This window comes from Micropterus salmoides, unplaced genomic scaffold, assembly GCF_014851395.1.
Source record: "Micropterus salmoides isolate LMB-PRFRI ecotype aquatic unplaced genomic scaffold, ASM1485139v1 Ms_hic_scaffold_1936, whole genome shotgun sequence".
Lineage (NCBI taxonomy): Eukaryota > Metazoa > Chordata > Actinopteri > Centrarchiformes > Centrarchidae > Micropterus > Micropterus salmoides.
The window spans coordinates 1-27,731 of record NW_024041080.1 but is presented as its reverse complement, the minus strand read 5'-3'; the positions used below and the strand labels follow the sequence as shown (position 1 = coordinate 27,731).

General features: G+C 38.9%; 1 protein-coding gene across 1 annotated transcript; it reads right to left on the bottom strand.

Annotated features, from left to right (window-relative positions):
* Window positions 1-12,016: 12,016 nt before the first annotated feature.
* Window positions 12,017-27,443, bottom strand: LOC119911175 (ephrin type-A receptor 5-like; the record flags this gene model as incomplete). The annotated part of the gene is made up of 10 exons (XM_038729980.1): window positions 12,017-12,961; window positions 13,833-13,997; window positions 15,296-15,489; window positions 19,441-19,590; window positions 20,787-20,928; window positions 21,030-21,097; window positions 24,132-24,193; window positions 25,009-25,194; window positions 26,210-26,335; window positions 27,376-27,443. Coding segments are annotated over 10 exons (1,273 nt in total), but the record flags the coding sequence as incomplete, so codon positions are not given.
* Between the last annotated feature and the right edge of the window lie 288 nt (window positions 27,444-27,731).

Here is a 27,731-nt window from a genome sequence, read left to right as displayed (position 1 = left end):
ATTACATTTTAGCTGACGCTTTTATCCAAAGCGACTTACAATTGCATACATGTCAGGTCGCACGCCTCTGGAGCACCTATGCGTTAAGTATCTGCTCAGGACACATTGGTGGATTGAACCCAGGTCTCTTAAACCAAAGGCATAGTCTTATCCATTGTGCCATCATTGTTTTGATGTCTCACATTACTTACATAAGCTGAGATTGGCATTACCGTTGTGCTTTAAGGAAGGAAACTCTGCTGATTTTACATATATGTCAAGTGATGACATGTCAGTGTCAGTTGGGGGCTACAAGTGAAAAAAAAATCTTGGGATGTGGCATTAGAAATAACTGAGTTTACCAGACCTCTGTGGCCCACTCCTCATCCATGCTTGAGGCTAGTGGCTAAATGCAACATTAGACACAACTAGCACAAGACACCTGAACGTCCAACTTTACTGTCAGTGGTTGAGTTGTATTGTGGGTGTACGCGTCAGGTTTTGACAAGGAAGAAGAATGTGAGAGAATAAAATGAAATCTCTGGTTCGCAGCATTGAGCTTGATTTTTTTTAAAAATTTCCATTTGAGTGCAATGCTAAATTGGCAGAATGCTCATTTTAAAGGTAAGTTCATGTCTAGCCATACAGAATTTAGTTTTTACTGTGCCCAGATTTTAAAATATCTGTCATTAAGATTTGTGCTACCATCCCAAAAGAATGGAGGTGAATGTAATGCTCAAAGAATTGAAAAATTACATTTGAAAACTCACCAGATACCGTATGCCCATCGCTCAGGATAACCCACAGACCTTGCTGAAAACATTTTTAGTAGGACACTTTCTTTGGTAGAGTGTAATTCCAATAAAGACAGCATAACTAAATTCTATTTACCTTCACTGAAATTAAATGTGGTGGCAGACATTGAGATCTGGCTATCTCAAAACCTGCGCACTTGACACTGAAAGTATCTGCATGTCGAGCTACCACAAGCTGTAATGTTTTTTTGTGTGATTTGGGTGAACTGATCTCTTAAAAAAGTCAATGCGTAGTTGAAGCATAAGGTGAAACATCTGTCGTATACCCAACCTCCTCCACAAATTCACTTTATCCTGTGCTACATGAGTGTCACACTACTCCGTGCATTGGCGATTAATGTGCATAAGCCAGTGAACGAAACTCACAATTCAAATTCATTGCATGGAATTCCAAGGAGAGAAGGTTGTAGTGAGAGCCACTTCATTACACATATATGATGCATTACATGTATGTGATACTGAGCAAGATACTTGCAAATGTGCAACAGACATCCAGGGAGACAATGTTACACACTCAAATAATACACACACACACACACACACACACACACACACACACACACACACTTTTTTATTGAAATACAATATCCAGGTGATGCATTGTAGTCATTAGTTTGTCTATGCAGAGCACAGTAAATATTAAGACAAATGGGATGTTTCTCACAGACACCAACGCATTCTCGCAGCTATTAACTCCAGTTTATGCATATCTGAGGAACACCACATATTTTCATATCATGTACGGCAGAAAGTGGTGGCCATGGTTTTTGTATTACTAGGATATTGAATTTTCATGTAAAAAGTACAGAATTGCCACCTTACATAGTGTAAAATGTTTTAAATGTGAGCCCAGTTATCTTCTGTACCAACACTTTTTGAGATCAAAGAGATCAAAACTGAGACTTGTTATTAGTTTTGATTTAAATTTAACTGAATTGATTGGATTGTAATGAACAGAAATTAATCTAATCACACTCCACCACATTTAACTGGACTGATCTCAACTAAAATTAATTGAACATATTCATGCAGATTCTATTCTCCCTAATGATAAAGATCAATAGATTAATTTATTAAACTGTAAAAAATCAATTCTACGAGGGAATTTTCACAAACCAAAAATGCTGTGGCTTGCTCCATCTGTGAGAAACATCTGGCCCCGCTCTCCCTTGGGATGCTTTCACAGAGGGTTGCTGCTGCTTTGCATTACTGTATGCAACATGCTAAACCCAGTCAATAGGTACCCTGTGCAAACATCACAGTTGTGAGGGATATCACAAGGTTAATAACAATGTCATGTGGCTTTGCATGTGGAAGTAGCAGTGTTGTAGCATAAAGTGGCATAAAGATCGGCAAAAACATCTCGAATGAAGCCTCCAGCGCAGCCATTTGTAGGTATTTCTAAGTGTATTGCATTCTTCTCCTATCATGTTGAAACAGAAGATCCTGTATCCAACATTGCCATACTGCACTAACACTGCTGTTTCATCTCCATCTCTCTAAAAAAAGGTAGGAATCTGTGTGTGTGTGTGTGTCTGTATGTTTTTCGATTATGTCTATAACCGTTCATTCAATCGACCTCACACGTTTCGGGTGTGTTGCTTTCGGCCCAGGGGAGTGCATTGTCGCATTTGGTGCAATTTAGACACGTGACGCGTTCAGAATTAATAAACTTTGAATAGTAAAGTGCTGAAAATCTAGCAGAATCTCCGTTGTTTCAGTGTTATTAATGCTGTAGGTGAAACCAATGTGAGACACACGTTTTAAACAAGCACTGCACTGCAAAAAAGCGCAGGGAGGCGTCACATCGTTCCCTTTGAATGGATACTGCACTAGTTTAATTTGCAGCTTACAGTACGCAGCGACTAAACCTGTGTGACAGTTCACTGTGTGTTTCACAGTTTGATCAGTAACTGCAACATGATTGAATTCAATCATCCACATTTATAACAGCAAAAAAGTCTGCAGTCAGTTTGTAACAAGCTCTCCCCAACACTGCTCTACATACACACACATTTTGTACTCATGCCTAGTGCACACTTTTAACCATGCATGGTGAAGCTGATTATGGAGAATGTATGGCAAGCAGACGCTGTGGAGGATAATTCCCTTCCAGCTCACAGTGGGTAATGTCAAAATAATTATCAGACCAGACAGCTCAGTGGGCAGGCGGGTGCCTCTTCATTATGGAGCAAGGTTGAGGGGGCTAACAACCTCCAAATGTGGCAGTGCACACCATGCAAGGTTTGAAGTGAAACTCTTCAAATCCATTTCACCTTTATACTTAGTTGGTGGTGCTCTTTTTTTAGCACTCTTACAGGATTCTTTCATGCTCACAAGGGTCATGCCACGGCCGTATGGCTCTATCTGTTGGACGTCTCATGAAATGTTTACAGATGTTATGTCTTTTTGTCACCTTTTGTTTGTTCACCAGATGAAGTTGGAACACAGGTTTCACCAGCTCAAAGTGTGTTATTTATGCATATATATATGAATATCAAGCATCATATCAAAGGGTTTTTCAAGATTCAAATATAGATAATTCTTTCAACATATTGTAAATAAAATATCATCCATTTTTATTGGACCAAAGAAATAGGTCAAGGACTAGAAAAGGTTGTGAATGAAAATCATTTGAAAGAAAATAGGAAAGAGTTTATGTTCTTAGTTGACAAAGGATAACATTTACAGGTTGGATCATAAAATAAAACAGGAACTATCTATGTTACATTTCCGAGTCCTGATCTGACTATAAGATGACCAGAGTTTGTTGATGTATTTTACAGATCTGACAATTATGATGTTTCCTTGAATCACAGCACATGCATTTTCATAACGTCATTGCAGATGATTTTATCACTTGGCATGGAAATGGGTTTGTGAGCATTCAAGGGAACCATGAATGGAATTGTCTCAGATAAAGATGCTTAATTTAGCTTTTATGGAGGAAATAGGAACAAAGATTGTGTGTCCAGCCAATTCGGTTAAAATCTGTGTGTGTGTCAGAATGACAGACCTCATTCGACCAGAGAAATGGCAACCATAGTGTGTGTGTGTGTGTGTGTGTAATGCGTGCAAGGTATTGTAGCTGTTATAACTATATTACCTCCCTGTGTCCCAGGTTAACTGCACTTTCATCTCACCTTGACTGACCTTCCACAACAGCCATTGCACCAAGGGGACTTCACATTAAGGACATTTCTGCTCATATGATTGACTGCTTCGAATAAAGGACCTTGGAAAAACATCTGGGCAAGTGACAAATACATCCCTCTGGCTGCTGTTGTATGAAGGAGACAGATACTGTGGCCAAGAGAGAGAGCGAGAGAGAGAGTCAATGTGTGTGTGTTGAGTTATCTCCAGTGTTACACAAAGACCCGCCAGACTGCTACCGCTGTCAAGATATCTGTGTGAGTGTGGTTGTGTGTGTTTAAATGTGTGTCCTTGCCAGCCACTTGACATCACACAGCCCTCTCATGGCAGGCTTCTTGGATCAGTAGCAGAATGGATAAGGCTATTTACCAGCAGCTTATTTGGTCCGGGTCAGACCTCCAGTAACAGTTTAATGGGTGTTGAGGGTGGCTGCTACACGGAGGCGAGCGGCTTTATCTGGCCATATGCACCTTGAGCTCGCATCTGCATGACAAGTGATTTAAAAAATTAGATTCTGACAACTAGGAGGCCAGGACTTGGACATATGAGGAAAAACATGTTTTCTTATTACATTTTACAAGTGGAAATTATAATTTATATCAATGACAATATCACCTCCTAAAACCTACTACTACATACTAGAACTATTTTCACTGCAGACAGATGGCAACTGGACTGCCTCAGGATCACATTGAGACATTTGTATCATTTTGTGTATCACATTGTACCATTTCCTGCAACAATCTAACATATTTCTTTAGACAAACATATTGCATAAAAGTTGTAAACAACCCACTTAAGTTAAACATCAAACATAGAAACAGGTACAGACGTAGATGCATGTGCAGTACAAAAACAGACAGACAGATGAATGCATTGCCTTACATACAAACATGCCTACACTCTGACACAAAAACCCATAGCTTCACAGACACCCACACAATCACGCCTAAACTGACAGCTAAGGTTCTGCTGAAGGTCATTCATAATGATTAAAGAGGCATCTCTGCAATGATTTTCAAATGACCCTTGGGACGCCTAGACCACTGACACCTCTTCAATAGAAAATTACTTTATCGTGCCCTGGGATACCTGACTGTAGACTGACACAATGACGGTCTAATAGACAGCGAGACAGTAAAGAGCAGCAGACTGGCACAGAGATGTAAAGGCAAACAGAGAGCCAGGCAGGAAGGACCTAATAGAATCACAAACTGAATGTGATATGGAGATGTACAGGCATGTAGGTCAAAACAAAGAGGAGGCAGACAAGTAGGCAGGTATGTGAAGACATGCATACATACAGAGCGCTAGCCAGGCTTGCCCAAAGCGAGAAACCCGTCCATCCATCCAAGAACAATCCCAGTCAGCACCAGTGGGAATATTGCCCCAGTGCAATCCCGACACACACACACACACACACACACACCCTGCAGCTCTTTTCTTCAAGCCGCTGATACAGAGGTTTTAGTAATAGCCACGCTGGTGTGATGGCTAATTTCACCTTCATACACTTTGTGTGTGTGTGATTGTAATAATCACCTTGAGCCATGCAGGCAGTGAATTCCCCCAGAGATCAGCTAGGTTTGATTTGACATCACAACACACACACACAGTATCACTACTATAACATTTGTTGCTGATATTTGCATATAAACTACTGTGGCACTGTAGGAACTGAGCATCACCTTCGCACATGATTCAAGGTTATCACAAGATGTGTGAATACGAGATTTTCTTATGTATTGCAAAGGAGATTAAGCAAATAATGTACTATTGTAAAACCCGTCATATGAATTTACAGAACAAATACTCCATAATGATGATTCACCACACTGTTGTAAATAAAACCAGACATTCTAGTGTTGGTTAATATGCTAATTGTTAGCAAGGCTTTGCACATATTTGGCTCTTTTGTAAGAGAGGAATCACTCAGTGCCTCAATAATATGAGCTGCTGACATCAGCAGCTAATGCATCTGACAGACACATCATTGCCAGGTGTTGCATCATCAAGTTTTAAAACATGGTGCATTCTACAGAACCTCGCAGCTCATTATCACAATAACCCAGTGATGAACTCTATTCTACTGGATCGTGTTGTCTGCCATGATGCACCATTGACAATACATTTCACTAAATAGCTCAGCACATTGATGGGGCACGTGTTATTTTGGGAGACTTTCTTTACTTTGGCAGTATTTGATTTGCTTTGTAGATCAAAAATGGTCTGTGTTCATTTATCCATCTATCTCCATCTACATCCCCACCCCCCACTTCCCTCCCAGTCTCCATCCAGACAAAGAGAAACACTGCTAACTAGCTCCCTTGTTACCCTGACAATTGGTATCTCAACCAATAAACCATGTCTTATTGCATTGCTGGGAAAAATCTTTCAGCAATTACACAGTTTGGCTAAAACAGCTTTTACATGGAAACCAACAAGGGATATAAACTCAGACAAAAACAGATCACAAATCCTAACAAAGAACATTACAATTCTTCACAGCCTGTAGTTTGGTCTATTAACTGGTAAAGATGAACAGCAATAACAGTAAAAAGCTACAATGCACACAGCTGCAGCCATAAAGCATTTAATTAATAATTGAAATATATGCTTTTATCACTGCATGCATGGTTTTGTCACCGAGAACATCAGGACCAAGAATCTACAGTCATGCCCCTGTGAGGAATTGAACTAAATGCTAACAACGAATGGCTGTTGCTTAGCTGGTATGATTTTACCACATTTGCTATCTTAATTTAGTGTGTTAGCATGCTACAATTTGCTAATAAGCTGCTAAGGTTGAAATGTTGTTTGTTTTGAAGGTATATGGTCATAAACCCAAGTACTGGACAAATTAATATTTTGAACTGATGGTAGAACAAAATGGAAAGTTAAGGGCCCACCAAAGTTATCACAATTAATTGTGAGAGGAATATGAATGCCTGAACCACATTCTATGTCAATCCATCCAGTCGTTCAAGTAGATGAGATATTTAGATAAAAAAATGAAGACTTTGACCTGCTGGTGGTGCTAGATGAAACGTTGGAGGACCACCAAAGTAGGATTCAGCCGCTGGGGGACCATGGTTGTCTGACCAAATTTTAATGGCAATCCATCCAGTAGTTGTTGAGATATTTCAGTCTGGAACAAAGTGGTGGGCTGACCGACAACAGACCGAGATAGTCCCTAAAGCCATGCTGCTGGCATGGGTAAAATGGCTAAATCTGTCATATAGTGCCCACCGTTCAACAGATATTAGCAGAACATTAGAGTACAGATTTTATTGTGAGGTCATTCAAAACCAACAATGAAAACCTCGTAAGATGATTTTTAAAATGCTTTATTGCAAAAATATAGAATCTGATAACACACTACAAAAACATCAACACAAACATAATACATGACAGTCTCAAAGACAAACCGATAGCACATCAATAGCTAGTATTTTTACTGTGCTTTCAAAGAATCACAAAACAGTTGTTTAAAACCTTATGTGTGAGTTACTGATAACATGAGCATTGTCTTTGACCTGGGGAAAACCATTAACAGTAATAATAGTAGTAACAGCAGACCTGCTTTTGAAAGTTGACACTTTGAGTGAAAGCTGCACATTTTACCTTAAGACCACATGTGTCACGACCCAATAAATGTACCTATTTTCCACTTCCTGAGAAGTTAACTATACAGTTGTGAAGTGGGTGAGGCCATCGGTAAAGGAAGCATTTTTCAAACTGCAAATTTGAAAGCTTACTTTTAGGAAAAATCTCATTGTTACTCAGCACGCAAACACTGGAGTCTTCAATATCATTTTATCTGCTGTAAATGTTCGACCCTAATGTGGTTTGTCAATATCACAAAATACTGCAATACCCACGCACCTCATTTGCTGTTGCCATGACAAGGATGTCAGCTATTGATGTCAAATCAGTTAAGCTTATTCTAAACATCATTGCAAACAGGAACAATACTTTTGATGTACACAGTCTTGTGCCTAAGACTTTTTATTTGTACAGTTGCTCATTGTCTGGAGTTCTGATGATTCAAGGGAAAGAAAAGTCATAAGTATCAGAAATGCTCAAACAGCTTGTCAAAAATAGTACTATTGAATATAAGGAAAACATTAGGACTGTTACTAACATGGCCCGCATATAACCCCACCCACTTCTCGGCTTTCTCTATGAGGTTTTCAAAGACACCAACACTATGATTTTCATCATGATAGTGTCTTAAGTGTCTTAAAACCACTCAGATGTCAGTACAACCTTTTATGGTTGTTATATCCCCATGCAAATATGATATTTTTGCTATTAATGATCAGATATTGCTTTTGTACATCTGCTAGAATTCAGTCAAACCTCATATCCAGGGGTTTATGCAGTGCTTCTATTCTAGAGCCAATTCCAACCAACTCCAATGTGTACGAATGCAAGAAATTAGATTACCCTCTTTTGAAAGTCAATTTCAAACAAGTTGATTCAGATATTATATGAAATGTGTTATGTAATTTAAATTTGACACTAAAAGATTGGCTCCTGCATAAACACTTCAATGTCTGGTTGAGTCCCAGCTGACAGTCATTGTCGAGTAACAACACATCAATAAATCTCTGCTGGTTTGCTGTGCTTTGTTTCTTCCTGCTAAATGAGAATTGCTTAATAAAAGATGGCCAGGATAAAATCATGCCATTGCAAAAGTGCTGAGAATAAATCATTTGAATTAATGAACATATTTTGCGCAGCAACATCTATAAACTGTATATTTATTGTTGTTTGCAATGACAACAAATCAATAACTGTTTTCACACTTTTGTACTTAGTAGTGGTAATGCTAAAATGCAACAAACACTCAAACAAAATGTCTTGCTGAAGTTTGTTGACATCAAGGGCTAATGCTATTGATCTTTGTACAAAATCATATCTTCCGCTAACTGTCCAAAAAGATTACTGTCAAACCCTGTGCTTACGTTCTGAAGGTGTATCGTTGTGCCGTACAAAAGGAAATGGTGCTCAACGTCAATGATGCTTTTGTTTTCCATATATATAGTTTTGATTTGTTTTCAAAAATATTACCAATGCCTTGTGCTTAACTGTCAAATTTTACATCATGGGAAGCATTGAGAATATGAAGGGATATAGTCAGCATAAGGAAACAGTTATAGTAATTTTAAATGTAAAGTCAACTATAGACATTTTAGTTAAACAAAAGGAAAACAGATTTCTCATAAAGTGCAAATTAAATTAGTTCCAACATACACATTGTCTGACATTCTTCTTATTGCCTGTAGACATTGTTGGCAAAAAGTAAATACATAGGAAGTTGGGGCACAATTGGGGCATAGCATTTTGGCAGGGGGGAAATAATGGTGCTTGAAAGATGAGAGGCACTTATAAGGGTGTACTATTCACCAATTGTTCATGCCCCAGGCATAGGTTTTAAGTTGAAAAGGATGGTTATAAAAGCCAATACCATGAAATTTGGGTAGGACCAAACACTGTCAAACTTCATCAAATGGTTATTGTATTCATATGACTGAGGAAACTTAAATTGAAAACATGCTGGGTGGTAAATTAAAAACACCCAGCACAATTACTTTCACTGTACATGCCTTATATTGTCTAATATAAAAGGTGCACCATATTACTGATGCATTCCCCCGCTAAATTAAAGATCTGCATAGCCACAATAGTCTGCATTCAGTATATGTTATGTATGTAGTAAATATGTTTAACTGCCAAAGAGTTGGTTGCATTTTTTAAGACAAGAATAAGACCTGCTCGAATTAAAAAAGTATACCGTGGCTAAACTACAAATCTAATGTTCCTTAATGGCTACTGTTCCCAATCATTAAAACTACAATATAGTATATTAACGTATAAGCTGGAGCCAAACATCCAAAGTGATAAATGTAAAGAGACTATGCAGATGTAAAGAGACTATGCAGATGTTTATCTTTCAAGCAAAATTTTACTGCAATATTTCGACTTTTAAAAACATATACCCATATAGAATAACAATAACAATTCCATTCCCTACCCACATTCCTTTATGAAACCAGCCAAGAAGTATGATCTTGATTTTGACAGCAGGTTGAAAGGCTTAAATGCCACAAGTGAGGGGGCTTTCTACCACTAATGAGGCCTTTCACTTTGAGTTCTCTTGATCTCCAAGGGAGATCTGAGTATTTAAAAGCATGTTCTTTAAAAAAGTGAAACACCCCTTTAAAACCTTACATTCTTCTTGTGTGCTTTTCTATGCTTTTCATAGTCAAGTGATACCACCTCTTTACAATCTTTACAATCTCATTTCATTTCCACTCTTATGCCAGCGCTCTAGCAGTACACTGTGTATAACCAAGAAAAATATTAGCATGTCATCTGCAAAGAAGATATATATATACTGTCAGAACTCAATTCCTGCTTAGGTGAACACAATGTGAAAAGGGTCAAGTTTTAGCAATAAAGCACTGAGTAGCAATGTATAACATACCATACCAAAGTAGTAAGGGCTTGACATTGACATCATTGTATACCTTTCAACCATACCAGAAGTTCATATAGCAATCCCTGTGCACACCACTCCAGCTTTTAGATGGACAACAGAGTATTTATTGTCATTTAGGGCAACTGAAAATATTTCTAGGTCTTGCATCAAAAATTTAAATGAAACACAATCACCATCAACATAACATGAATATTTTATAATTCTGCATACCCTTTAGGGCACCCTTACATGGGGACAGATGTGCTGGTTGCCCCCACCTGACAGTGGCCCAGGTCTAAGTAGGAGGAATGCTGATTTAGAATATTTGTCACTATTTACTAATGTTTACTACTCTTGAGATGCTTGATCAATACCAACTTGTCCACATGATGGTAGACAGAAACAATGCTCCCTGCTTTAAATATATAATACATTATATACATGAAAAACATGTAGGCAGAGCTGCTCAGTAGTCCAAGAGAGATTATTACGATCAAACACAAACTGTCTACATCATTTTTGCTAATTTTTTAAAACAAGTATAAATAAATAAATGATTATCAAGTTGATCAATATTGCCTCCTTATTTTCAGCAGTCCTGTAAGAGTGAGGTTTATTGCGGTGTGGCAGACATGTGGTGGAGGGAGACTCTGGTGAACTGAACAGATTGCTGAGGATTTTCTGCGGTACCTGAAGGTCGTTGGTTTTAAGTGAAGGCTCCATGAAAATTTGAGTACACGCAAGTGAAGGCTACATTGGGATCCTAGTAGAGATTCCATTAGAATCTGAGCTGAAGTTCCATTAGAATATCAGTAAACAGTCCCACTAGAAACTCTGTGATCCTTTCCATGAGCATGTGAATAAGCTGTTCAATTACAAATGTTCCATCATGATCAACTGAACTTTCCATAAATTTCCATGAATGAAATTTCCATTGGATTGGATGTTCCAGCTAAATAGAAGTGCCTTTGAACATGACGTGACATTTCCATTTCAACCTGTGTGACTGCTCCATTTGAATGTCTGATGTAGAGCCTGTGTGAGGGTTCATCAGAATCTGGTTGAAGCATCCACTGGGGTCTGAGCAAAGGTTCCAGTAGAATCTCAATAGTTCTGCAAGATTCGATTTGAATGTGTGATGTAGTTGCTAGAACCTATATGAAGGTTCCTGGGAATCTGAGTGAAGGTATCACTAAAACACTACAAGCATTCGGTATGAAGCACTTTTTCCAATTTGAATGGTGCATGGTTTAGGAGTTGATAGTTGAGTGAGTTCTGTAGGAACCCATAAGGATCTTAGTGGAGATTCCTACATATTTTCAGAGCAAACATGACGGAAAGCCAGCTGAATCTCAAACATATTCTGCAGCATTAGAAGCTGCTTTTAAGGACCAGAATGGTTGCCACATTCTATCCCTATTTGACAGCATTTACATATAAAACATAACAGGTTGATCCTGCAACTGAGCATTGCACTCTATGTAGTGCTATACATTCAGCCAGAAGAACAGTTATAGAGAGAATCCTAATGCCTAAAGGCTTGTATCATTTCACAATAAGACAAAGCCAGACCCAGAAGGTTTCCTTGTCATAGACTTTGTTGTATTTTAAATTTCAGCCTCTTTAAACAATTAAGGTGGCAATATGTATTCTTGTCTAGAATTGCTGTGTAAGATAATGAAGTACATGATGCCGAATATGAGTCTGAATCTTCCGTGAGTTGTACAGCTGGATTACAACTGCCAAAAGGTCAACAAAATCCAACAGCAAAATCCAAAGCACATCAGCATGGCAAAGCAAAGACTGTTGGTCCATAAAAACATGTTTAACCTGCCTGAGAGTGGTGTCCAATTCAATGATTGACGAAAATGTACTTCCAGAGAAAATGTTGGTACTTTTCAGATCCACTGGGTTCAGATCACCTGAGACAGGCTGAAAAAGTTCAGTGTGAGCACGCTGCATGAAACTCCCATATGTGTGACACAGCCAAAAAAGTGCTGGTTGCTCTCAGAGCCAGATTTGCGGCATATGTTTCATGTTTCTCGATCTGAGAGAACCAAAACAGTGCACAGAGAGTCCACATTCACACAAATTGAATAATTAGAAGGAAAAGTTTTCACTTAAGTTCAGTTAAGCTCACCATCATCTTCCCTTCATGTAGCACCGCTCAGCTGAGTTCAGTTTGGTTTTTGTGCTGCAATGTCAAATATCCCCAATGACATCACAAGCAAACTCCACACACAAGAACCACAAAAATGTGGATGCTCTCGTTTAGATCCTTAACACTGGGTTTCCTTGTCCGTAGAAAGTGCTAAGCCGCTCTAGGTCCAACAGCAAGTCTTTTTGTCACATACTAGGTCCATATATTGTGTGTATGTATATATGTGTGTGTGCGCGTGTCCCTATACATGTGCATCAGATGTTTACAGTCGAATTGGTGTTGTTCATATGGACTCTCATCTCCTGAATAGTAGTGATGATTTTCTTCTGATGTCCAGCCAGGTTCACTCCTACTCTTCGCAAATCCCTGAAAAACAGCACACCCTTTTTACTTAAGAGATGATACAAGTGATAATAAATGACTGTACTTAAAACAATCTTTAAAACATTTCCTATAACAGGTAACGTGAATCATTCAAAATGGTCAATACATCAACATGTCTTGTATTGCTATTACAGAGGTTTATTTGTAATGTTTTAGACAAATAACATTTTAATGCCATTTTTACTGGTGGTGTAACACAGTAGTCTTGCAAATAAGAGAATCAATACATAATATTCTCACAAGGCTCAGCTCTTATACCGTCGATACCCAATTTAAAAAATTTTAATATACTGATATGGTAGTTTTTGGATGGTTCGAGCGTTATGCATTCATCTTTATAAAAGCTTGCAGTTATATAAAAAGGAACTGAGTTTCATAAGTTTTTGCTTTGAACTTCACAACATTTTGTGACAATGTTCATTGCTTTTCTAACAAAAAGGGGAAAAAAGTAATAATGAAAAATGAGTGCAGTTTTGTATGTGCTGCAGCGAGTGGGAGTGCAAACTACATTGCACATTTGATTGTTGTCATTCTGAATCATGTCATTTTACTATGTTTTTAACTTTTAAAGGGTCAGTCTGTTTAAAGTTTTTACAAGGACCATGTTCTACTGAAGAAATAGTCCCAATAAAAACTGATGATCTGTGTATTATACAGAGTGGCAAATAGATTTTGAATTTTTTAAATATAATTTTGGATTGCTGTAAGCTCCACAAACAAAAATCCATTCAACTCTATTGCGCTGGGGTGGCAGCAGAAACCTCAGAGACAGATAACTTGTGTGTGACTATGTGCATGACCAAGTGTCCTAGTACTTGTTTATGTTTATGTTTATGTGGTTAAGTGGCCTTACTCTGACGTCATCTGAGCCACTGTCTCTAGTGAAGAGTAACCTCCTTCCATGAAGAGCTCAGTATAACGACCCATCTTGATGGAGTCGAGCCACTCCCCTACGGTCTGGCTCCGAGTGCTGCAGTCCCCTTCTACACTGGCATGTTCCACTAACAGATTGGAAACCCTGTTACATGGATGGAGGTACAGGAAAAAAAGTATGACAGTAATAAAATTAAAGCACAAGATTAGGCATGTATTATTTCTGATAATATCCATTGTCAAGATGACAGATTGTCAGATTAAAGGAATTCATAGACACTAGCCTTGTTTTCACATCATTATCATAAATGTTAAAGAGCGGGATTCACTCTGCAATCAACTACATTTTGAAGCTCATGGTTGAGCTCTAAAGCTCTTACAGTTACCAGTGAGGCATTGTAATGTTACTTATGCACCATCACTCAAAGCTGAAAACGCTGTCCACTCAAAACTCTTTGTCATTCAGCTCACTCTTCATGTTAACAAATGGAGCTCTCCATACTATCAAACAGAAATGTTCATGCTAGCTAACAATATTCTCCACGCTGTAGCTAGTACAGGAGTAATGTGGAACAAGGACTGACCCTGTTGTCCCTTTCATCTGGCTAACAGTCATATATTAGACTATTAGATGTGGCATTGATTTATTAAGTGTGTTTCCGTGTGTGTCAGTGGAACAGACAAAGGAGAACAAAATACCTCACATTATTTCATTATCTCTGCAAAGAAAATAAGGTAATGATGTTGTCTGACTAAATGTCTGCTTCAGAGCCCTTATAGCCATTTCATGTCATTATACACTAATGCAATGCACATACATAGTGGGGAAATAGTAATTGAATGTTCAAATGTTACGATAATCCAAAGATACCCCACTGAATACAATTCACACTAATGCGTAGTTTTAAGAAAATTTGCCAGCATGCAGCAGTTAGTGACTAAACCCATCCTGATTTAATTATGCAGCTACACAAGACTTCAATAGAGACTCTATTTACATTTCATCTGAATGACAATTAGTCTATTAGCTTGCAGCGCTGGGTTTAATTCACTTAAGAATGAATAGGTCAGTTAAAACACAATGTATTTTCAAAAGTAAAAGCCAACATATATCTTGTCTTGAAAAAATAAATACAATATTACACTTAGTAGCCTTTTACTAAAAGTAGGTGTGAGAATTAATTCCTGAAGTATTCAATACATTAAAACATTTAACAAAATTGTTAAAAATGATAACTTACTTATACATTAATTTAATGGTTGTCCATCTACAGCTTAAATCCAAAATATAAATTGTTGCATAGTGCTTCAAAATTTAATTGAAGTTATCATAACATGTTACAATAGCATTGTGTATTCAAGCTAATGTCGTCTATATTTAAAAAAAAAAAAAGTGTCAAATTCCAAATAGATATATTGATGTTTTGTGGTGTGAATTCATACCTGTGTGAAGAGTTGACCAGTTTTTTTAATGAACTGGGGTTGCGAATAAGTTTGTCTAGTAGGCAGACAATCTCATCAAACTTGGGGCGGTTGCTGCGTTCTCGCTGCCAACAGTCCATCATTAGATGGTACAGAGCCTCAGGGCAGTCCATAGGACCTGGCAACCTATAACTCTCCTCTACGGCCTTTATTACCTGCAGACAGACAGGACAGTCAAAAGGATCTGCCTTTTCTCTCATTTAGAAGTTAATAAAAGGAAATGCCTGGTTTTTAATACAAAAAATATAGGAGATAGAAGCCAGAGCAGTGAAACCCACCAAGTGGAAATTTATATGCAAGATGAAACACATGATTGAACATAAAACATAATAAAATACATGAAACTTAATACGAATACATGCAAAACATATTTTGTTATTATGTACTTAAGTGGTGGCAAAACACTAAACCTCCAGTCTAATTTTCCCATCTAGCAGGGCTGCTCGATTGTGGCAAAAATCATAATCACAACTGTTTTGGCCAATATTGAGATCATGATTAAAAATGATTGCTGATTTACATCATGCATTTACTTAACTTTTAAAATGGAATGCTTAATTTTTTTAAATGATTATGCATTATCCCAAAATGGGATAAGCCAAAAAATCCCATATAGCCCTTGAAATAAAAAAATAGCAACTGAATATTATTAACTTAAACAGCATATTAGTGCGCAAGATGATGACAGCAATGCAGTGTTTCCCCAGGTTGACTGCTTTGTGGGGTGGATGGGCTGCTAGGGAAGCTCTGTGCATGTGTGTGTGTTTGTGTGTACGGAGTTGAGCAGAGCAGGTGACAGGTGAACCACTCAAGTTGACGACAACTCGTTAAGTTACATAACGCTGAAATTCAACCGCGGTGTGCTGTCGGGAGATGCAGCTACTTAAACCAACAGTGAGTAAGAAAAGTATAAATCCAGTATTACGTTACAAGACACAGACAAAGTGGATATTTAACAAGCACAGACCAGGTAAATCAACACTGAACACACCTGGTTTAGTATAAATAATATGTAATTTGTTAGTGCCGTAAAAATGCCGTAGGCTTAAGCTAATGATGGTGACTAGCAAGTTGTAGCAGTTATAATCCCTGTCATCTTGGCTTGAGCTGAAGTAAACATGCAACAGTCTGCATGAAAGTGAGTTTGGGCTTTTAGAGAAGGACAGGAGGGTGCGCTGGATTTATAATACAAGACAAAACAGGTGTCATTGCAAATGGCATGTGGCACAATAAAAGCTTTATCTCGATAAACTTGTTTACAAAGCCAAAATGGAAATTGTGATTCAAATTCAATTAATTGTCCAGCTCTACCTTTCAGTTGTCAATGGTTAAAACATCATCACCAAGCGATATTATATGGAAGACTGATCACGAGCATTTAACAATTTGATGAATTGGGGGGAAAAATAATTTCTCACCCTGTTAGACCTGGCCTTTACTAATCAGAATCAAAGCTGTGCAGTTACTGAATCTTGGTTCAAGTTTAAAATGCAATAATCAGTTTTAAAGTTTGCTCAAAAGTTCCTGGATGTTAGAGAAGAGATGACACGATTTGATCTGCACTTCTTTGATGCCTGAACATCTGATATCTTTTTCACAGCAGGACCGCAACAAACTTCAGCAGAAGTGATGTTACTTCAAATGTGATCCCAAAATCCTGATCTTTGCTCCAGGGATGCTCCTGCACTCCATCTGACCCTACATTCAAACCTCCACGAAGTTGGCACGCAAAAATGAATCCTCCGCGAGGATCAACAAAGTAACACATCATAAAAACATTATTTGTTTATTTGATATGCTGCATAGCCCAGTTGATAATTTCTGCAAGTAAAAGATGCGGCAGGGGTGGTGGTGGTGGTGTCGAGTTAGATGAATAATAAATAAACCTGGCTCTCTCCGTTAGACCCTGCAGTGGAAAGCAGGCTGGAGTTCTCAGCCTAGTTCTGCCAGCGCAAGACACTGGAGGGAATTGATTTGTTGAGTTCATGACAGCCTTTACTTGTGTCAAATTCACACAAAAGACAGACGTGATAGTGCTCCAATATATGCGCATGCTTGAAAGCGCACATACTCGCGCACCAAAGTGTTAGGAGAGAGGCGCAGCATCAAATCATTGCTTGCATGCTGAGAGGGAGACGAACTACACATAGCTGACTGGCAGGGAGGAAAGATCAGAGGAAGAAAATGAGAGACCGAGGTGGGAGAAAGAAAGGTAAGGCGGACGGGAGGCAACAAAGAATACAGACAGAGATTGCATTTTACAAAGACAAAAGAGTGGACGAGGAGAAAAGGGGCAGAAATGGGAAACAGAAGGAGAGAGAAGCTTAGAGGAGTGTGAGAGCCTGCACTTGCTTGCGCAGATCAGAGAAAATCCAGCATAACGCTTTCAATTAAACATCAAACGTCTTCTCCTCTCCACTGCTCACCATCTCTAGACTTCTCTGAGACAGACAGCCTAATAACCAAAAGGAGGAGGGAGGGGTCTGAAGCAGGGGATGAAGAGGTCACTGGAGGGCTGTGCGTGCATATGTTGCCTGTGTGTGTCTGTGGGTGGGAAATGAGTGCATGTCGGTGGTGTCTGAATCAAATGCTACATTCTCACTTGTCGCCATGTGACAAGATTGCAGTTCCCCTCATTAAAATGGCCTCCGGGCCGCACTATGATGTAGGTGCTACCCTCTCCCGCTCTCTTCATCACCCTCTTCTTCTCCTCCGACTCACTCTTCTTCGTCTCCCCTCTGATGAACAGACACATGCGGGTCATTTGGGTACTTGCTGAGTGCATCGCGACCACCAGTACATCACTCTACAGCCACTCACTTACATTAAAGTTTCACAATTTTAAGTTTAAGGCAAAGTGGGTCTACAGCTTGATATTTTCCCTGCCACATATTTCTGCTTAGCACTGCACCTGTTTCACTCTATTGCTTATGCACACCTTTCTCTACACCACAAAAAGTTTGTTTCCACTAAAACTCTCCATTCTCATTGTCCACACTTTGTAGTAATTGATTTATGATAATAGGTTCCCGCACAGACCTCCCTATATCAACCCCCATTCGGCCTCCGAACACTTCACAAAGATTACTCGATTACTCGATTACTCCATTGCTGTCTTTGTTAGACACATGTCAAAAGTTCCCAAGGAACAATGCAGTCAGCCTTGTGCTAAGATTTTCCACTCCAGTAAAGGAAATAAGAAATACTGTATGCAATCTGAAATGAGAAAATATCCGTGATAGTTAACAGAATTTTATTTATGATGCATAACTTTTAGTTATCCTTTTTTAATGAGTTTCTCTTGACCCTAGCTGACAAGTTGTTGATTTGAGAATGACATACCCTTTGTACTCAAGAGCATGAAGGAAACTCCAACCGTGACCTGTCTCAACAATGCAACTCACAAGAGTTGAGAAAACTGCTGTTTCAACTGTTCAACTGCAGCTCCCAAGGAATGTAAAGCAAAGCTGTGACATTGTATTAGTGGCATTGGGAATTATGCTTATAGCAGGTTAGCATAAAGACTGGAGACGGGGAAACAGCCAGCTTGGCTAAAAGTCAGCAATTAACATGTAAAATATAACATTTGTTTAATCTTTAAAAATAGGGAGGGTGGGTTAAAGGCTGGACTATTTTGTGGTTCTTGCCAGTCAAATCAGACTCCAGGAATTTACTGCCAGTCTGGCACATAACTCCCCGTAAAATGGTGAGTTAGTGTTTATACACTTCAGGTTTTTGTACGGATTAAACAAACAAGATATACGTTGTTAATTAGTGAGAATAAATAAATAAATCTGAACATTACAATTCCATGACAAGTAGGCAAACTCCATCTTGCAGATGAAGATCATGTGGGATGACTGTAAGGGGTCCAGGACAGCTACTAAATGGCCCTTCTGGTGAGATTGTTTTCTCAGTTGTGCTAGAAAATTTCATTGCCATTGTACACCTGCTTTCTGTGCATGCACCACCCAAATGGTGAAAAATGAATGGTGGTTGAATTGTGGGATGAATAAATTCAAACTGACAAAAATCATTACCGCATGCCCACAAACGATTTCCACAACAATGTCAAATCAAACTTGTCAATGTCACATAAAACTTACATCTTGATTGGACATCTCCCAGTATGGCCTCTCTCCGTATGACATCACTTCCCACATGACAATCCCGTAACTCCACACATCGCTGGCTGAGGTGAACTTCCTGTACGCGATTGCCTCTGGAGCCGTCCACCGAATAGGAATCTTTCCGCCCTGCACAACATGCAAGAACATTTACCAGATAATGCAAATACCTCTGTGGATTTAAAGGAAACTAGGCTTATAAAATCTAATGTCAACCTTCCATCTGTTGTGGTGTTTGATGGAATTACCCTGATATGTGTACATTGACAAAAGCTCATTGAAACACTTTCACACATACAATTCATTCAAAAGTTTCATATTTTGTTACACAAAGATGGAAACCATGGACAGAACTTAATTGAGACCCTTCTGCCACATGTGGTCCAACCCACAATTACACTAATGAACACCAATTTAGGAACACATTCATGATACCAAGTTTCACTTTCTTTTATTCCCTGTCCTAACTGTAGGGGGGCTGGAGATTCCTCTACTTGTTTCCCTCATCTTCATTACTGCGCTTTTATTGCAAAGATAGAAAAGTTCACAGGATGACTGCTGAGTTGCAAAGGAAAATGTGTTTTCAGCTGATGAGTAGTGAAATTAGGTTGATGCAGTATTGATGAACACAGCGGTGGGATATTTCAGGGTCTGATTATTTGAAGGGTGTGAATTATGTTATTCTCACTGCTCTGTCAGGGAAGGACAGCAAGATGAGCCAGAGAGAGAGAGAGCAAAAAGAGAGGTAGCCTGGCAGTGAGAGGTGAGTGACAGGATATTTGGCGCTACAGCAGCAAGACTCAGTGCTAATTGAGTGTTGCGGAGACTGGGCTGAGTACTAATTGGCTCTCCTTCTGAAGGAAGCAGCCCGTCTCTGGCTGACAGGATGCCACTCAGCTGGGGACACACAGCTCAATTTAAAACCTGCTGCTGCCGTCTGTGTATGTGTGTCTGTGTCTGTGTGTGTGTATGCACGTACATATGTGTATCACAGATACCCATCGGATTAAATATAAAAGTCCTCAAAGACACAACAGTGTGCCCTCCAGTTTACCTTTCCTCTTTTGCTCTCACTCTAGTACTCAAACAATTAGTTTAATTTAACTAATTAGTCGATCGGCATTAATTGTTTAAGTTGTTCATTAGGCAAAACTGCCAAACATTTGCCATTTCCATCTTTCAATTTGGGAGGATTTGCTGCTTTTATATCGTTCCAAATTGTCCAAAATATCTATGGGTTCTGGACTGTTGGTCAGACAAAACAAGAGATTTGAAGACGTCAGCTTGGGCTGTGGGAAATTGAGACCAAATTTTAAACTTCTTACCCGTGTGGTGTACGCAGCCTCCGGGTCATCTTCCAGGACTCGGGAAAGGCCGAAATCAGACACTTTACACACGAGGTTACTGTTAACCAGGATGTTACGAGCTGCAAGATCACGGTGGACATAGCCCATGTCGGAAAGGTATCTGCATTTATCAACAGAAAGGAGAGTATAAAACCTAAACACTGTGCCCTAATGATGTGTTCAGTAACACATTGTGTGTTTGTGTGGACTTCTCATGTGTACCTCATGCCAGACGCAATGCCACGCAGCATACCAACCAGCTGGATCACAGTAAACTGACCATCATTTTTCTGAGAAGAAAAGAAGGATGAAGAGGAAAAAGACATTTTAATTGATATGTGATTCCAGTATCTTTAGTTGACCACTGTATACTACTGTATACAATATGACATACAGTGTGAGAACAGTGAACCGATTGTTCAGATGACAGCGGAAGAAAATGGGGGGGGGGATAATATTACATACAGACAAATGTTTAAAACCAGATAAAATATATTAAATATTGCCAATCCACTGAAAGAAAGTGACGTATGATTTGGTTAATTGCCTGACAGTAACCTGGGATACCCTATGCGCTTTCAGTAATGTAGCATACAGTCAATGCAGTGCTTCTCCATAGTGTCTACACTGCATTATAATTCTGCATTATATATTTCTGTAATGATTACTGAGTTCTCAAGTGGTTTGACATTGAAAAACTGACTGGACAAATGCAGTAAAAACAATATGGTCCAAAGCTGATGCTTTTTCTGTAGTTTTTAGAGGTGTGTCTCCTGCAAAACTGGGTCAATTTGCAATATAACACAGAAAGGGAAAAGACAGAGGACATGTAAGACCTCAGCATTGAAAAATGATAGCTAAGCATTCTGTTAAGTGCCGCTTTATAGGTGCCTTCACTCTTCAAGAATATAAATTTCAAATGATCTATCTGTAATGATTACAATTGCCTACATCTCATGGTAATGATGTTAGCCAACTAATTATTGCTATCCAAGTTTGGTATCACCTGTGCATCTTTGTACCTCAGGTCATTCCTACCACATGTTTATGAAGTCAGTCTCTGGCACAGACACCAACTGAGCCGTGTCTTCTTTGAGCAAGTCATTGCCCCTTTCTCATTCACTTCAAGCCCTGGCCTTCTCTTGTGGGAACTTAAAATTAATGCAGCAGATAGCTTAAGTTTTTTTTATTCCACACATTCTTCTTTGTCAAAACCAGGTGCCTACATTGCCCACAGTGCAACTCAACTGACAGTTTGGTCAGAGATCTGGGTGTGTTATGCTAGTAGCGGCTAATGAGGTGAGGATCAGGCTACAACTCCACACCCCCAGATATTTTTCTTTTTTAGGCTTGTAGTCTTCAGCCCCAACTGATGCTGACTCAAGTGACATCACTTGAGAGGCAATTTATCAAACTTCCCACGGCTCCCTCTGGAGACGCAAAGGCTTTATACAGCTTTTTTCACATTAGTACTCCCCAACACCAGAACGCAGACTTTGATGTGTAAAAACTGTGGTTCCCCTTTAATTCCAGTCACATCACTCACAAACAAGTCAATATGCAAATAAAGGAAAAATAAATAAATAGGCAACACAGTCAGTCAATTTATAAAAACATAATATTAACCTCCCAGAATTGGTGCCAAAATTGGAGTGTAGTGTAGTATATAAACAGCTACCACAGAGAAGGAAAATTTGGCTGAAGGTTTTAAACTTCATAAAATATTGACAAAAACAGTAAATTATAGTACCGTAACAATGCTCTTTCCCTGCGGTGGAAAACCCTTTCTGTAAAGTTCCTCTTAGTTTTCTCCCACACAGCTCTCACTGTTAGTTTAAGCTCCTTCCAATCCAAATGTAAACTATCCATCTACAGCAGAACATTGTACATACATGTGAAAGAACATGTTGAGCCAAGTACGTGAGTTATGAGCCTTATAGTGTATTGTCCATTGCTGTGACACTTAATCCAGGAGCCAGTCAAGCCCCTCGTTCTCCCATGGCCGTGTCATTTATACCGGCCTCAGTACACCAGCCATCCATGTAATTACTTCACAGGTTTTTCTGTGCTGCTCCGCCTGCTGGTCCCCCAGCTCCTCTGCCTCCCCTTTTTCCCCCCATCCAGGATTACTCCCCAAGGCACACAGGACAGTCACGTCAGCAGTTTCCAGTGACCACAGCCCCGTAGCACATCTCTGACACCCGTCCTCAGTCTTTTGTCTCACAGCATCCTCCCATTTTGTTCAGTTAAAGGTCTTTTCCAGTCTGACCTTTCAAGCACACCTACACCTCCAAGTGGCCCCACATTATCCTCACCTTTCCAAATTTCCGTAATTGCTGTTCTTCACCATCTTGCAATTGTATGACCTTATTTCATCTCTCTATTAGCCATCTGCTACAGGAGTTTACCCTTTTGTCATGCAGGATTTAGCCTTGCCCACCAACTGAGCATCTTGCCATTGTAAGCAGTAAAGAGACTGAAGTGCATTGGAGAGGGATCACTTAATTCAGAAATTGGCAGGCCTGCCTCTTCATTATAGTTTACTTTGTCCACTCAGTAAGTCCAAATTGTCTAGACAGTGCAGACATGATTCCATCCCAGAGTGGCCAGATGACTTTCATATTTTCTGGCATAGTAATCTGTCCCACAGTCGGGGCTAGTAAACATTTCAAAATAAGCAGAGTATAGGTTTAATATTTGTACCATGTAGACAGGCTCAGAAGTTTGATTATTCAGTTTTATTTCTTGTTGCTCTCCCAAATTTTTTATTTTTTATTTGTTGAGAAATAATAACCACACCAACCTATAACTTTGCTATCCACTTGAAAGACGTTAGTGTAACCATCACATCTTCTTCTCTTGTTAACTTCTGCTTGAACGTGTAGAATGATGAGGTATTGAATTGGAATGATGATAGCTTTGGTGGATATATTCTCATTTCATCCCACCTGATCCTCTTTGCCCACAGTGATGTATCCCCATTATAAACAGCTCTCAAATGTACTTTCCTTTTCCAGACGATTAAATGTTTTTCCACCTCTATGATAATTGTCCTTCCAATTTGGCATATCAGCAAGTGATGACTCTGAACCCCTGCCCGATTGCCAGTACATCAGTACTTCAGTACAGTCCAACATTAATCTATGTCTGAGAGCTGACTCCATATCATTGTAATACACTGCAAATATGCTGCTTAAACAATTGCTTTTGATTGATTCTTCTATTACATCCTCCTTCATCTTTTCAGTCCCCATTATCCTTCTCAACTTTATCCACTGTCTCCGTAGATTCCCCCTGACCCGTCTCTTACCCTCCTCTTCCTACCTTGAGGAATGTGTCCAGTGATCCATTCTCCATGTATTCAGTGATGATCATCACTGGTTTGCCTGTAAAGCAAAATATGAGAACATAACAACAAAAACATAAATATTAAAACAAACATTAAAAACAAAATATTGAGAGAAGGAAAAGATGTTGAGCCATCCTTCACATATAAATTTTAAACAAACACATAGAATATTACAAAATCTGTAACACAACACTGACTAGCAAAAAATAGTGTTTTTCATATATATCACAGGCAAATCAGAAAGATATTCTTTGATGGACTTCCCAGGTCTCATATTGTCAGGCTAAGGTCTACTTTGTCAGACTAAGTCCTGTTTTCATCTGTTTAAACTGTACTGCTATGTCAATAGTTAGCTCAATGTCTCTCAGACTACACTGTACATAAGCAGCAGCAGCTGTACTTTCTCAGCTTTAATTTCTAGTACCCATATTGAGATAGTTAACAGTTCCCATGTTTAAATAAATGCTATGTTTGGAGTGTAATATCTTTTGATTATTTTGTTCTAAAATATATGACTTGTTTAACACTTGTATAATAACATATGAATATGAAAATTAAGATGTAATATTTATGGGGTACATAGGCGAGCTAATGAGTTAGAGTAATGCTGTATGTGGCTGTAAAATATGGTCCATGACAAAAACAGCATTACAGTAGAATTTAGCCTTAAATAATTAACCTGACTGACTTGATGCTTTTCAGGCACATCAGCTGTTCAAATTGCCAATATTGGAGTTTTCTGAAAAATTTCATTTAATTTTGTTATTACTGTTCTACTTAATGAAATCAATGGTACGAGTCAGAAAAACATACAGCTGAGCTGGATAAATGACTGATGAAGTGATGACTCACTCTTTGTGACCACGCCCTCCAGATGGATGATGTTTGGATGGTTAAACTGGCCCATGATTGACGCCTCCCACAGGAAGTCGCGTCTCTGCTGCTCTGTGTAACCTGCTTTCAAGGTTTTAATGGCAACCTGGATTTCTCTTTTCCCGGGCAGCCTCAGCGGTCCGCTGCACACCTCTCCAAATTCCCCTGAGGCAAAGAGAAAGAGTTTAACTGTGGCCTCAACATTTCAGCCCACCTTTAGCTGCAGTTGTTCAGTGGTGAAACCAACCTTTAATAGTGACCTAAATACAAAAAGTTCACTTTATACTGTTGTGTTGTTGTCTTGATTAATTACTTTATTTAAACCCAGGTATACATTTCAAGACAACAAACCTAACCTACTTTTGGATGTAAAAGTAAAGCTATGGAGAAGGAGAACCCCCCCCCAAAAGAAATATTTAGGTGCAACTACTTATTACTCCAAAGAACTCCAATAGAACAACACAAACACACAAGCACATATTCTATTATATTAGAAGGTGATACTGATTTTGACTACTTCAAATATTTCCTAGAGGACACATTTCTATTATTCAACACCTCTACCAATCCATCCAACCAAATGTTTGACTCCTGTATAAATACTGGACGAGCATCCCTCAACTCATTGCTCATTATCACAACAGATAAGAACCTAGAAACCACAGTGTTATACTGAAAAGCCCATTTCACTGCTGCACAGCCAGAAACCTCGTGAGACTTACAATTGTTGCAAATCAACATGTTTGTCAGCAGAGAACAAACACCATTTATAGCTGTGTGAACTGTCATTTTCTAGCCCAGTGTTTAGAGTAATTGACTGTGTGTAAATGTGTGTCCAAATAATGGTGCCCAATTATGAATGTGACAGGTTTACGCAGGCTGAACAAAATATGGCGCACTATTATAGAGATAGTGAGAAAATTGTTAAATTCTATACAACATGACAAAATTAGGCTAAACTCATTACTGTTACGACTGTACATAGAGTGTATTTAAATACAGTATTATTTGAAATTAATCTCCTTCATGAGGTTAGAGTATTTTACCGGTGCATGCTACAGGTTCACTTCAGAATGAACAACAACAACAATAAATTCTGTAACATTATTCTGTCGGAATCTGCTCTGTAACACACAGACACACACCCACACACACACTCACTCACTCTGAGTTGACTCACCGGCTCCAATGATCCTCTCTATGGAGATGAATGAGACGTCAATCTCCTGAGCAAATTCATGCACTGCCTGGTTGGGATCTTCATAGGTGAGGGGGTCAATGTAGGTACGCACCCCCGGGAACTTTACTGTAGACACATATGCATGGCATCATTACCATTTAGATGTAATTTACTGTTATTAACATGTATTCAGGCTTGTATCCACAATACAATGCATGCATACATAACAATGCATCATTTAATCATGCTGTCAGCATTAATATTCAGTCGGCCAATATGACGTGGTATTTTATCTACTGAGACAATGGAAACTTGTCAACAATGTAGCCTTCCCTTCAACATTTCTGGTTGTTTGAGGCCATTGCAGGCAACGTTGCAAATCAAGGAGCAGGATTACTTATGGCAATATTGATTACATCAGCTTTTTCCATTAACGTTAAGTAATAGCTTGGTTTCTCATGTCAACTTTCAAAATGTTTAATATTTTGATATAAATACATATTTCCTACCACTAATCAAGCTCATTTCTGGCTTTTAATAGTGTTGTGGAGATGTGATTTAGTACATGCTCCATGGTCCTTTATGATTATTCGACATTTTAAAACATCACTTTGACTGAGATTACTTACCAAAACTACTTACTAATACTGCATCTAGGGAACCTTTTGTGGGCATGATACGTAATTAACACTCATTTTATTTTCTTTCACGTTATGAATCAATTTGACAGTAAACCACAGATACTGGCACCGTGGTATTTTCTCTTGACTTCTACGGAGCTGATGTACCCGTCACGGTCGGCTCTGATGCCAACAGATGGATAGCAGGATCCAATGCCAAAAATGTAGCCAAATATATTAAGTTGTCACAGCCTATAAATCATCATAGCTTTGTGTGTCCTCTGCCAGGATAGCTGCCATGGAGCTGGTTTGTCATTCAAAGAATAGCTCAGAGTACAAAACACTGTCAGCTGTACTGGTAAAAGTAACACACACACACATACACACACACACACTCTTGCGTGTGATGAACAAACTCATACAGACGTGACCGCTGTCTGAACCCTCTTCTGTACATGTAGTGTAAACTTTGGATGAACTTTACCCCCCCCCCAAAAAAACACACACACGGTATACAAAGAATGAGTTTGTGCTATTTTAACTTACTGTGACCGTTGTGAAAGTGCATCTTCTCCTCTTCAGGATCCTGCTTTGCTTTGCTGTAGCCACACCGCCTGAGAGGGAGGAGACAACATCAGAATCTGTCATGCCACAGTATTATGTGAAAGCACTGACAAGCATATTTTTGGTATTACAGAAAACTTTACATTTACACTGTACTGATGATTTACAGGGGGTAGACTAAACAATGGGAATATCTCATGGAAAATAACTCAATTAATTTAATAAGCACTGCTAAAAACAAGGGAACAAGTGGTTCTGGCATCTTTGTTACTAAATGTAAATATATCTGCAGTTCATATTCAGATAGTATATTTACAGTAGCATCATTTAGATACATT